This window comes from Acanthisitta chloris, unplaced genomic scaffold (genome assembly GCF_000695815.1).
Source record: "Acanthisitta chloris isolate BGI_N310 unplaced genomic scaffold, ASM69581v1 scaffold20727, whole genome shotgun sequence".
Taxonomy (NCBI): Eukaryota; Metazoa; Chordata; class Aves; order Passeriformes; family Acanthisittidae; genus Acanthisitta; species Acanthisitta chloris.
In genome coordinates this window covers 13,080-24,968 of record NW_008682294.1, presented here as the reverse complement: position 1 = coordinate 24,968, position 11,889 = coordinate 13,080, and the positions used below count along the sequence as shown (strand labels likewise).

Sequence of the window (11,889 nt, the reverse complement as noted above, 5' to 3'; positions counted from 1 at the left end):
CAGTATTTTGGTTTGCCCCCTGTCCCATGCAATCCTGTGATCAGAACAATCCTTTACCTCAGAACATGCCTTTCATGCTTCATTCCACCTCTGTGGTATGTTCTAACCTATTCCAGCCATAATTCCTGTGAAAATCAGTGGGGTTTTCCCTACTCAGCTCATGTCTCTTCCATCCCTGATGCTATCCACTGTGTTACACTTGTGGCTGGTGGTGTTACCTTGGAAGGGAGAGTGAGTGGGTGTTGGAGATCAAAAAGGAGAATTACAGTGTTGCTAATTGACTTTTGATCAAGCTAACCAAAAGAACAAGCCACAAAGCCCCAAACAAAACAAACCCAAACTTGTGGTGAAGATCCAAAACTCACCATGATTGTTAGTCCACCTTGTTGAAGATGTTGAAGAATCCACTCCTGGAATAGTCCAGGAGCACAGGTGGCCCTAGGTGGTTTTAGATGATGATAAGTTCTCACTGAGTTTCCCACCTGCACTGTGACCTCTGTTCCACGACCATTAGACTGTAGAAAAAAGCACTGAGGCAGAGGTGGAGCATCAGAGTTGAAAGCTTGCTTGTTCTTGGAAGTGGAAGGTAATTTTATTTAGCATTTCAGGTCTATGCACAGACAAACTCAGAGGTAGGAGTTGAAGACTTCAGGGCTTTGAGTATCTAAGTGCTTTTGATAGTGATGAGGAGAGGAAAAAGACATAGAGACCCAAAGTGGAAGCTTGGCTGATGGAGTCTGAAAGGATCCCTCGTTCCTTCCTGTAGAGGAATCAGTATGATTCTGGCTGTGAAAGGAATTGCTGTCTTGAATAATGAGAGATGTGGAAAATTCTCTTTTCAGCAGAAATAAGCAACTTTGTCATAACCCATTGTAATATTTTCTACTTGTGCTGTTTATAAACTGCTTTAAAGAAACCTGTGCTATTTAACTGTGGAAGCATTTGTTTATTACCATTTTTAAAAAATAGACTTTTATGAGTCTGTGTATTCATACCACTGTGGTTATTTGTGATACTTGTCTAGTAAGTACTGAAATGTTTGTCTGGACTGCATCCCCAGGCTAAGGAGTGCAATGGCATCAAGATTCCCATTGACACCAGCAAACCCAACCCCAACGAGGTGGAGTTTGACAACCTCTACTTGGACATGAATGGCATCATTCACCCGTGCACACATCCGGAAGACAAGTAAGGCAGTGTTTTTGTCTCTCCACAGACAGCATGTGTCTCTGTTGATAACATTTCAGTTGTTAAATTGAATGTTGTGTTCTAGGCCAGCACCCAAAAATGAAGATGAGATGATGGTGGCGATTTTTGAGTACATTGACAGGATCTTCAACATTGTCAGACCCAGGAGACTTCTCTACATGGCCATAGATGGAGTAGTAAGTATTGATGCATTTAGTTTCCAGTTGTAAAATCGAGGTAGAGGCCATGTCATTTCATAAGATCCCTTGGAAAATGATTTTCTAAAATGACAAACTATAGGTAAAATAAAGCGTTCATTTAATTTTGATGAGGGCAATTAGAAGTTCCCACAGAGCTGTATGAGTTGGTTAATGGAGTCTTCTGCAGCCTGGGCTTTGCTGCTGACACACAGGAAACTTCTCTAAGACAGAAACATCCTGAGAGTACTCCTGTTCCTCCATTCTGTGGCTCTAGGAATAATTTTTGCCCCGGGCTGGAAAAGACCAGGAAGGGTTTGAGCAGCTGCACTTCAGATGGGCAGTGATGTAGTTGTGCTGTGGAATATTTCACAGCCTTAAGGGACATTTGAGGCTGGAAGCTTGTCTTTCTCAACACCTGAGCCTCATCTCTCCTCAGTGCATAGAATCATGGAATAGTTTGGGTTGGAAAGGACCTTAAAAGATCACCTGATTCCACCCAAGCCACCTCACAGAAAGGGAGCAATCATCCAGGTGCAGTGACTGAACTGAGCTTTCTCATACCTTTGTTAGGCTCCACGTGCCAAAATGAACCAACAGCGGTCGAGAAGGTTCAGAGCATCCAAGGAGGGCATGGAAGCTGCTGAAGAGAAGCAGAAAATAAGACAGGAGATTCTGGCCAAAGGTAGAACACTGACAATATCAGGGGTTTTTGAGTCGCCTTTTAAGGGATGTCTGCGCATTGGTAGGAGAAGGAGGGGATGACAAGCTTACAGAAGGCTGGATTGGTGTTTTACAGAGTTAGGAACTAAACTAAAACAAAATGTCACTTTTTTTTTTTCCTCCTCTCTCCTGCCTGAAATGAATTTGTGTTGAGTGCTCTTAATTCCTTTTGAAAATAACTTGAACAGAAGAGCAGGGAAACAATGAAAACTCCTATGGAAGTATACGTTTGCAGGCCTTGATGAAAGGAGAGCTGAGGCTTAAAAGCAGAGATCAGATGGAAGTACTCCTGCACAGGGATAACAAACTGTGAGCAAGGGTAGTTACTTGGCAGTGGAAACTCCAAACTCAGTGAGGAAACAAAGTCAGAGCAGCTTTGAGGGTGACTGTGACATGGCTGGAGCCACAGTAGTGTGTGTAGCTGTTGACTGGGCTGGAGCACTCCATCCAGGTGACTGTGTCACCTAGCTAGAAAAAAAGAGGACAAGACCTTTTTAGCACTTCTTCCTGGGGCATTTCTAGCCTGTGAAAGCCCTTTGTGAAGCTCAGAGATGAAAGAAGTTGGTGTCACTCTGTTTGTGAGTCCAAGTGAGTAGATGATGGAAACTTCGGGGAAAATATATAAGGAAATAATGATTTCCTAATATCAGATCTCACTCAGCAAGCTTAGCTTCCATGGGATGTCTTTCACAGCCTTTTGACAGGATAATGAAATACTTTGCTGCAGACACAACGTTTGTAAATGTACACCTGTAAGATGGAGATAATACTGTAAGAACTGGTTTAATTTTGTGGCTTTTTCTAAACAAACTGATTTTTAGGGAAGTGTTAATTGTTGTCAGAGAAGGCAGCTGAGGTTTTATTATACTAAAATAGTTTTAATGGTCCATATTGATGTAGCTGTGTTCACTGTTTTTGTTGCTCTAGGTGGCATTCTCCCTCCAGAAGAGGTGAAGGAGAGATTTGACAGCAACTGTATCACCCCAGTGAGTGACCTCACCCTTGAGCCAGCAATTGCCAGTAGCTCAATGAAGGGTTAATTCATTTAAATTTAATTCAATTTGGTTTCTTCCAACACTTTTTAGGGAACTGAGTTCATGGACAACCTTGCTAAATGCCTGCGCTATTACATTGCTGACCGCCTGAACAGTGACCCAGGCTGGAAAAACCTCTCAGTGAGTTTCTCAAGTTCATCCTTGAGGAAGATAAAGATGTTTTGGCTGGGATCCCACTGAAGAGCAGAAATCTAGCAGATTTGTCTCCTGGGCTGGCCCTGTGCTTTCATATCCTGCTGGGACTTGAGATCCATTTCATCCCGATAACTCCCTCTCCCACCACCTTTGGTTTGGTTTCATTGGAGAGCAAGGTGTAGGTTTGCTGGTGGGAGCCACAATTTGGTATAATGAGAGTCTGCTTTATCTGTGAGTTCTCCAGGGCCTATAGAGAATTTATCAGGAATTTATGCCCTGAGAATATATCAGGAAACAAAGATATGATGTGATCATTTCAGTGGAGTTTCAAACAATACATTAGGTTCATCTTGGAGTTGGTAGAGAGAAATGAAGGTCTCTTCATTGGTTCCAAGCTCTTAAATAATTCCATTCTGAAATAGTTAAAACTACAGATTAGAATTTCAGGTATTCCTAAATCAGATTAAGTATTCACTGCCTAAATTGTTGGGATTTTTTTTTTATTGTGGCAGCACAAATTGTTGACTATTTGAATGTTTTGCAGGTAATTCTGTCTGATGCTAGTGCTCCTGGTGAAGGGGAACATAAAATCATGGATTATATTAGGAGACAAAGAGGTAAAATTCAAATAACTGTGGATGTTTTGTTTTAAATTAAGGGTTGGTCAGTGATAATTCATTTTACATGACTTTGACCAAGTGTAATTTCCTTCTGTACAGCTCAACCAAATCATGACCCAAACACTCACCACTGTCTGTGTGGGGCTGATGGTGAGTTCTCTCTGTGTCCTGTTTAGCTTTCTTGTGCTGTTCTGTGATTGAGTTGGGCTGTGATTTCTAGGCTTTCCCTTGGATTTGTGTAAATAATCCAGTGGATCTGTTAGCTTTGGAAAGCTTTGTGTAATGGATGGGGAAAGATCTAGCCCTGCCCATGGCTGAAGGGCTGACTCCCACATGGATGTGCTGAGTGGGTGGTTTGTGGGTCGCACTTGCTTAAGGTAGAATCTACTTTGCTTTTAAACTTTTCTTTTTTTAAAATAAACAAGCTTAATGTCTATCCTTCATCATATTTTATTCTTCTCTCTTGACTGATAGCTGATCTGATCATGCTTGGGCTAGCTACACATGAACCAAACTTCACTATAATTAGGGAAGAGTTCAAACCGAATAAACCCAGGCCATGTGCTCTTTGTAACCAGATGGGCCATGAGGTTAAGGATTGCCAAGGTTTGCCCAGGGAAAAACAAGGAAAGGTAAGAATTTTGCTATTTCTAGGAATTCTTTTTATCTATAAGCTAATTCTCATGTACAGTGAGATCCTCAAATTTTTCTTGCTGTGGGTTTTGGATGAAACATGAATTTACATAGAAGTAAATTGTACAGAAACATTATACCAAAGATGATACAGGATATTAAGGGGATGGAACGGAATATTCTCACTTGTCATGTTTTGTTGTTTAGGGGTTTTTCCCCACTGGTGAGAGCAAATGATCAGTAACTTAACAGAAGTGCTTAGGAGCCCATTCTCGTATCCCTCCTAACTCCTCTCAAAACAAGCCTTAAAAATGCTACTGGAGGAGCTCTAAGGTGAGCCTGGACGTGACGTGCCTCCCTTTGGTTTTAGCATGATCAGTTTGCTGACACTGTTCCTGTCGCAGAGCAAGAGTTCATCTTCATCCGCCTGTGTGTCCTGCGAGAGGTGAGGTGGAGCATTTCTGCAGCTGCTTTTCTATAAGTGGTGTTTTGAAACTCTCTGCAGTGTTTTTAAATGTCCTTTCTCTTGTGTGTGTGTGTGTGTGCACTGCAGTATTTGGAGAGAGAGCTCACTATGGCCAGCTTGCCTTTCACCTTTGATTTTGAGAGAAGTGTTGATGACTGGGTCTTCATGTGCTTCTTCGTGGGAAATGATTTTCTTCCTCATCTGCCTTCTCTGGAGATCAGGTAGATGAGAACATGTTGTCTTTTCCCTCAGTATCTCCTGTGCTTTTAAATAACAAGAGTTTCACCCTTTGGTTTGTGTTTAGGGAGGGCGCCATCGATCGCTTGGTTAACATCTATAAGAATGTGGTGCACAAAACTGGGGTAAGAGCTTTTCCTTTAAAAAATCTGTGGGGATTTGTCTCAAAACAGGCTGATTTTTCAACTCTGTTGTTTTCTAATTTGCAGGGGTACCTCACAGAGAGTGGCTATGTCAACCTGCAGCGGGTCCAGATGATCATGTTGGCTGTTGGGGAAGTTGAAGACAGTATTTTCAAGAAGAGAAAAGATGATGATGTAATTTCATTGTTGTTACATTCTTGGAGTTTGGCTTTAATCACATGCATTGCTGTTAGCCTGGGACACTGCTTTAAGAGAATCTGGAAAAAAACAAAAGCCATATTTTGTGGTGTTTTTGGTTATAATTTCTAGTGAGTTTTCCTATGCTCAAAAAAATTGGCTGCCTCCAGCTGAGTTTCTTTTCCTGGGATGCCAGGCCTGTTTTTCTTGTGGTTAATCCAAGTAATGACAAACTGAAATTCATGTGTTGTTGCAGCTTTTTTAATCACTGAAATTCGGAAAACCGATGAAGGAATTGTCTTGTACCTTGCTGCTACGTGTGTGGTGCAAGCCTTGAGCAGGGCTGAAATGCTAAATTTAGTTCCAAATGCCTTCCTGCATTTTGGAATGTGTCCATAAATTGCTGTCCTTTCAGTTCAGCCCTGTAGTTTATGCTGGGTTTTGTGCACATATTCCAGTGCATTCATTAAGTACAGGGAATAAAGCACCTTGTGAGTGAAAGGGCTGAACTGTGTTTATTTTCCAGTCAAAATTGACTGTGCCAATGCTGGCAAGATATTTGGTTAGGGTTGCCCCAGCCTGCCCCTCCCTTGGAAGCGGAAATGCCAAATAGATGTTCAAGTTTTCAGTTGCCCTGAGAATCATAGAATAAAACATATATTTCCTTGAGTCTTCTCTTTTCCTCTTTCTAGGACTTTAATGCGTCTCCTACATTTTTTTGGCAGCTCTCCAGTGCAGGCAAGGAGCTGGTGTCCTTTGACACTGCTGTCACTCTGAAGTAAGGATATAGCTCAACTTAGTACATGATTTAAGCCATTACCCAAATTGTGGGGTGTTGAATACACAGCTGCTTTATTTCCTCAGAGATTTTCAGGGTAGGGTAGAGAATTCCATGCCCTTTCTTTTGGATTTATGGACACAAGAGTTGACCCATGTCTTACTCAGAACATTCCCTAAATGCTTATGGTCTGGTCAGTAGAGGATTGTAATGAAAAAGTTTTCCAAGAAGTCTGTATGCTTCATTGACTTTATTTCCTTGTATCCTTTATTCAGGATAACTTTAAAAGACGGCAAAAAGAAAAAAGGAAAAGGATGAAGGTGAGTTAGTTCGTTGCCCAGTGCAAAAACTGCCCAAAGGTTGAAATAGATCCTTCAGGTTTTGGCACGTGTGCTGGATGGAACTGCAGGTGTCATCATGGTGTTTTCTGACCTGTGTGTAAACTATTTCAGAGTTAAAAGTTTTAAAATCATGTTATTGGGATGATGCTGATTTTTCTCCTATTCCCCAAATATTCTGATATTTTAAAAATGGGCCTTGGGATATTAATTGCCACATAATGTTCATCTGAAAATGGTGAGAGCATCATCACACTGCTGGGGAGATTACAGAGCTCTTTCAGTGTACTTTTCTGTGTTTATCTTCTAGAGGGATCAGCCTTCCTTTATTCCTGGTGGACAGTTTTCCCCTCAAGCCCTGGGAAATCGATCCAGCCCTCAGGCAATCAGTAACCCTAGACAAGCTGCCTTTGAGATGAGGATGCACGACAGGCAGAACTCTGTAAGTAAATGTTCAGAGGTATTTACACAGAGAAGGGGAAATAATCACATTCTGTGTTACTCTGGACACCTTGTTCTTGAAAAGCAGACACCAAAAACATCATTTTCCAAGGAAGTGGCTTTTAATAACTTTTGTGAGGCTTCTTGAATAAAATTGTGCTCTTGGTTTGTATTTGGTCTGATACTTTTTACTGGGGAAAGGAGAAACTTGGATGAAGTTTTGGGGAAGGTATTAGTGAGGGAAAAGTGGAAATAAGTCAAGTACTCAGTTAGACATTCTGATTGTTAACTTTTAAATATAACAACTAGGGCAAGTATTTTCTTACCAGGTATAAGTCTTCATCCTAACAGTGAACAGATTAAAGGTCCTTTTCATTATAAAGATGTATGTTCTGTTTCTGAAGTCTCAATACAATATGATTTTTCAAAGTATAATTTCTGCTGTCTTTCCCTTATAATATAATCTTGAAGTTTTGCACCTGAGCTAAGCAAATCAGTTCCTTTGTGGAAGAGAAGTTTCTTTTAGTCTCTAATATTAAAATAGATAAATGTGAGTGGAGTTTGAGAGTAGCTGTGAAGAAACTCAGAGTGTTTCTGCCAGTTCTGCATTACAAGCCGCATTTTTTTAGTAGCCTGGATATGCATTTTTCACTGGTGCTGCAGAATTAAGTTATAACAAACTATAGGAGTAGCGGAAGCAGAGTGGGATTATTCCAGAGTGGGAGTATATATGAAAGGACATGTTTTATCTGTTTATACTGTCTTGTTCACTGCATTTTTTCTTTCTCAAATCCAATGACCTTTTAGCCTGTGTGACTCGGTGCCTGCCTTTTCATACAGAGATATGTTCTGCTTTTCCTTTGCTACTTGACTGGATGGGTTAAGGGGTGTGTGGGCCTTTGCTGGTAGGATTTTTGCAACTGAAAATAACATGTGTGATTATCACAGAGCTGTTAATTTTAACTTGAATTTAAAATGCCTAATAAATAATCATCCTCCCCCCTTCCCCAATTTATCTGTAATAATTCTGACCCTAGACAACTTCATCATCTCCAAACACCAGCCTGACTCCTGATGGCAGCCCAGCCCTGGGAGGAGGAATTAAGCGGAAAGCTGAGGATAGTGACAGTGAACCTGAGCCAGAGGATAATATCAGGTGAAGCCATTTTTTTGTAGCACTTTGTTAGCAAATTGCTGAAATAGATGCAGCCTAATTAATGCCATTTAGCTTAGTGCAGCAGTGCCTTCAGATGCTTTTCTATGATCTTTTTATCCAGCAGTAATTAATGTGGAGGGTTGGAATATCCAGTAAATTCTAGTGAGATGGGTAAGCTATAGCTGTTAAAGCTAAGTATCCAGATTAGTATGCGTGCAGGTTCTCAGCCTTCAAGCCACTGCTCCCTCTGAGACCCAGCACTAGGCTGGTGAGCCGTTCCCTGCTCAGCCCTGATTATGTGAGCGGAATGCAGTGAAATTTCTGAGCTGTTTAACCCACACAGCTCAGGTACCTTCATGTGTGCAGCATCATTTGTCTGGACTCTCACAGCAGGTTTCCCTCCATCTTGGATTTGGAGCAGGCCCTGTTTTGTCTACCATGAGTTCTTTAATTGTCCTAGGGTGGCTGATCCCTGGATGACTGAGGGACAGGAATTCTGTGAGAATTAACTACCAGTGAGTCTGCACTGATCAAAGGTTTAAATCGGCTATTGCTGGTTAAGTTGAAGGTGAAGGCTTGTACAGTTGTTTCTTAAGGGTTCTACCCTGATAAATGCAGCCAGGAGAGGTTTATTTTCTGTGAAGTCAGGGGATTTAGGTGGATGTGGGAAAACACTAAGGGTTGCTTCATTGTGGAGTACTGACCACTGGTGTCCAGGACTGCCATGACATATGTGCCCATCAGCTCTTCCAACTGTCTTCCTATTTTCTTTCCTGTATGTGCATATCAAAATGAATTGATTCTTTTTTTTAAATTATACAAGGAGAATTTTCATCTTGGATGAGGATAAATGTTACTGTTCTTTCCATGTGAGTTTTAGCAGAGGTTCTAAAAGAAGCTTAAACAGGTTTATAGCAACCACTGAGAGTGAATTATGGTGATTTATGAGCAGCAGTAGTTCTGGCACGGTTGGTATTGCCAAGCAAAAGGTTTGTGTTCTGTTCAGACACAGTTATTTAAGCTCTTTGGTAGCTCAGAAAATTTATTCAGATCATTTTTTGAGTGGAAAATAATTTTATTCTTACCACTGTAAGTAAAAAGAACTGCAGAGATGTACTAGATACAGCAAGGCTGTTTGTGAAAGTATGTTTTGTGTTCAGAATGACTTTGAAACTAGAACAAATAGTTGTTGTTGGCTGAAGAGGGGTTTTGTTATCCTACAGAAAAGGTTTTTTAAATTTCTGCAAGTGTCTGTCAGGCAGCTCAGAGGCTGCAGGTGTTCTTGACTCCATCCCTCAAGCCTTTATCACCAGTAGCTCTGTCCTTGCTCACTTGGCTTTCTGGAAGTCTTGAAAACAGCTTTTGGTTTCTCTACCTCCTCAGCAGTGTGAATCATCTTAGAACTAGCTTGGGCCAGATTGTAATAAGTATCCCTGTTCCAAGTAACTAACTTGAAACAGAAGCAAGGGAACATCCTTTTTGCAGAACCATAAAGATGTGCATCATGTAAGAAAGCATAAATGGGTCATTGCTCCCTCCTAAAGCTACACACACACAGTTTATGACTCTGGGTGATTCTGTCCAGTGTCAGTCTGAGATGACCTCACAGGTTACTCGTGTGCTTTGGATTCCTTATGTCATTTAAAGTGGTCACAGCCTTTGTGGAAAATGATCCTGTGTGCTGCTTTTCAGATGTGATAGTTAATGTCAAGTTTGGCATTGCTGGGAATGAAATTCTGTTTAAGAAAACAAATAATTGTTAAGGGATTATCTGATATAACCTTTTTTTTTTCCTGACATGTTGCAGCAGAACTGAGGGATTCAGGTGCTCGTGTGTGGAGGAGCAAGTGTTTGTTTCCCCTGTCCCATGTGTAGACAGACATGAGGAGCTGTATAAAGGAGGGATAAGTGAAGGCTGAGGTAGCTCCTTTAATTCTAATATCCATGTCTGGCATGAGAGATTGAAAATCCCATGTGAAAGGGAGCTCGTCTGACATGAGTCAGCAGGCACAGGATTCCTGAGCTGCAGAAAATGATGCTGCTAATCACAGCTTGTCTGAGCTGCAGCAGAACACTGAAATCATTGTTTATTTGCTTGCCTTTTATTTTGAGGAGCAGGAAAACTATTACTTCTCTGCTTGAGAGGGCACTAAGGATCGATGAATGAACTTGATACCAGAAGATATTCCAGCAAGATAAAGATTTAGGCACAGGATTCCTGAGCTGCAGAAAATGATGCTGCTAATCACAGCTTGTCTGAGCTGCAGCAGAACACTGAAATCATTGTTTATTTGCTTGCCTTTTATTTTGAGGAGCAGGAAAACTATTACTTCTCTGCTTGAGAGGGCACTAAGGATCGATGAATGAACTTGATACCAGAAGATATTCCAGCAAGATAAAGATTTTGGCCTTGGGTAAATGAAGTAATAGAGTATGTTCTTGTAGAAGACTTAAAGCACAAAGTTCAAACAGAAAATTCCGGATAAGAAAGATGAAATTGCTGACCAGGAACAACTCTATTCTGAGAAATCTTGACAGCAGCAGGTGTGTGTTTGAAAACCCACCCTGCTTCTAACTTGGAAGCTGTATTTATCAGGGTGGTACCTTCAGAATCTCATGTGGACTTTCTGTGATGCCAACCAGCACATTTTATTCTCCTGCTGTCGGGTATCTGTTTTTCTGCTTTCACTTAAACTGTATACAAATGGGAACTGAAGCAGCAAGTGACTTTGGCTTATATTGTAACTCAGCCCTGTAAATATGCATATGTTAACATGCACTGATGTGTGGTGGTGTTTGTGCTGCAGGTTGTGGGAGACTGGCTGGAAGCAGCGCTACTACAAGAACAAGTTCGACGTGGATGCATCTGATGATAAGTTCCGCCGCAAAGTTGTGCAGTCCTACGTGGAAGGACTCTGCTGGGTTCTCAGATATTATTATCAGGTATTCCAGAGCTGCTTCTCTTAATTTTCTCATGTGTCTGTACCCTATCTTGTTTAAGTCCACTGCTCGTTTTGGAAAAGCAGTGGTTTTATTTGAAGGTATAAAATAAATGTGTGGCCATTTTGTTTGACATCCTTGCAATGTCAAACAGTTTCACCATCCCTGGAGGTGTTCAAGACATGACTGGATGTAGCTCTGGTCTAATTGACAAGGTAGCGATGGGTCACAGGTTGGACTCAAATCGTCTCAGAGGTCTTTTCCAACCTCTATGATTCTGTTTCTCGCATACAGTAATGACACTTGTTAGTGTAGTAAGGAAGGGCTGATGCTGTTTTCCCTTTGCAGTCCATAGCCCTGAATAATGACATTGCAGGTGACTAAATGAGGGAACAAAGGACAAAGCCTGTGACATGCCAGTAAGAATTTGAAAGGAACAGAGTTGTCAGTCTCCTCCATGGATTGTAATGATGTTCTATGAAGTGTGCTGTGATTGAAGTAATCTGTATCCGATTTAAATCTTTTGATAATTGAGATGTCAGATTGGCAAGAGATTAGTGAGACATAGTGGGGGTTTGTTGCATTGGTGGTTAATAATGAGCTTCGTGCCCTGAAGGCAAAGTGAGTCAGATGTGGTGTGTGACCTGGGAGCAGAATGTGCT

The 11,889-nt window shown here is 41.3% G+C and overlaps 1 protein-coding gene across 1 annotated transcript in view; it reads left to right on the top strand.

Annotated features, from left to right (window-relative positions):
- Positions 1-1,060: 1,060 nt before the first annotated feature.
- The window catches only part of XRN2 (5'-3' exoribonuclease 2), a gene marked incomplete at both ends in the record, with an annotated part of 19,237 nt that continues 8,408 nt past the window's right edge, over positions 1,061-11,889 (top strand). The window contains 16 exon segments of the mRNA XM_009078482.1: positions 1,061-1,188; positions 1,274-1,385; positions 1,959-2,070; positions 3,036-3,094; positions 3,194-3,283; positions 3,843-3,915; positions 4,018-4,068; positions 4,393-4,550; positions 4,922-4,996; positions 5,105-5,238; positions 5,322-5,379; positions 5,464-5,571; positions 6,628-6,672; positions 7,001-7,132; positions 8,169-8,287; positions 11,095-11,230. Of these exon segments, the coding sequence (XP_009076730.1) occupies positions 1,061-1,188; positions 1,274-1,385; positions 1,959-2,070; positions 3,036-3,094; positions 3,194-3,283; positions 3,843-3,915; positions 4,018-4,068; positions 4,393-4,550; positions 4,922-4,996; positions 5,105-5,238; positions 5,322-5,379; positions 5,464-5,571; positions 6,628-6,672; positions 7,001-7,132; positions 8,169-8,287; positions 11,095-11,230 (1,590 nt within the window).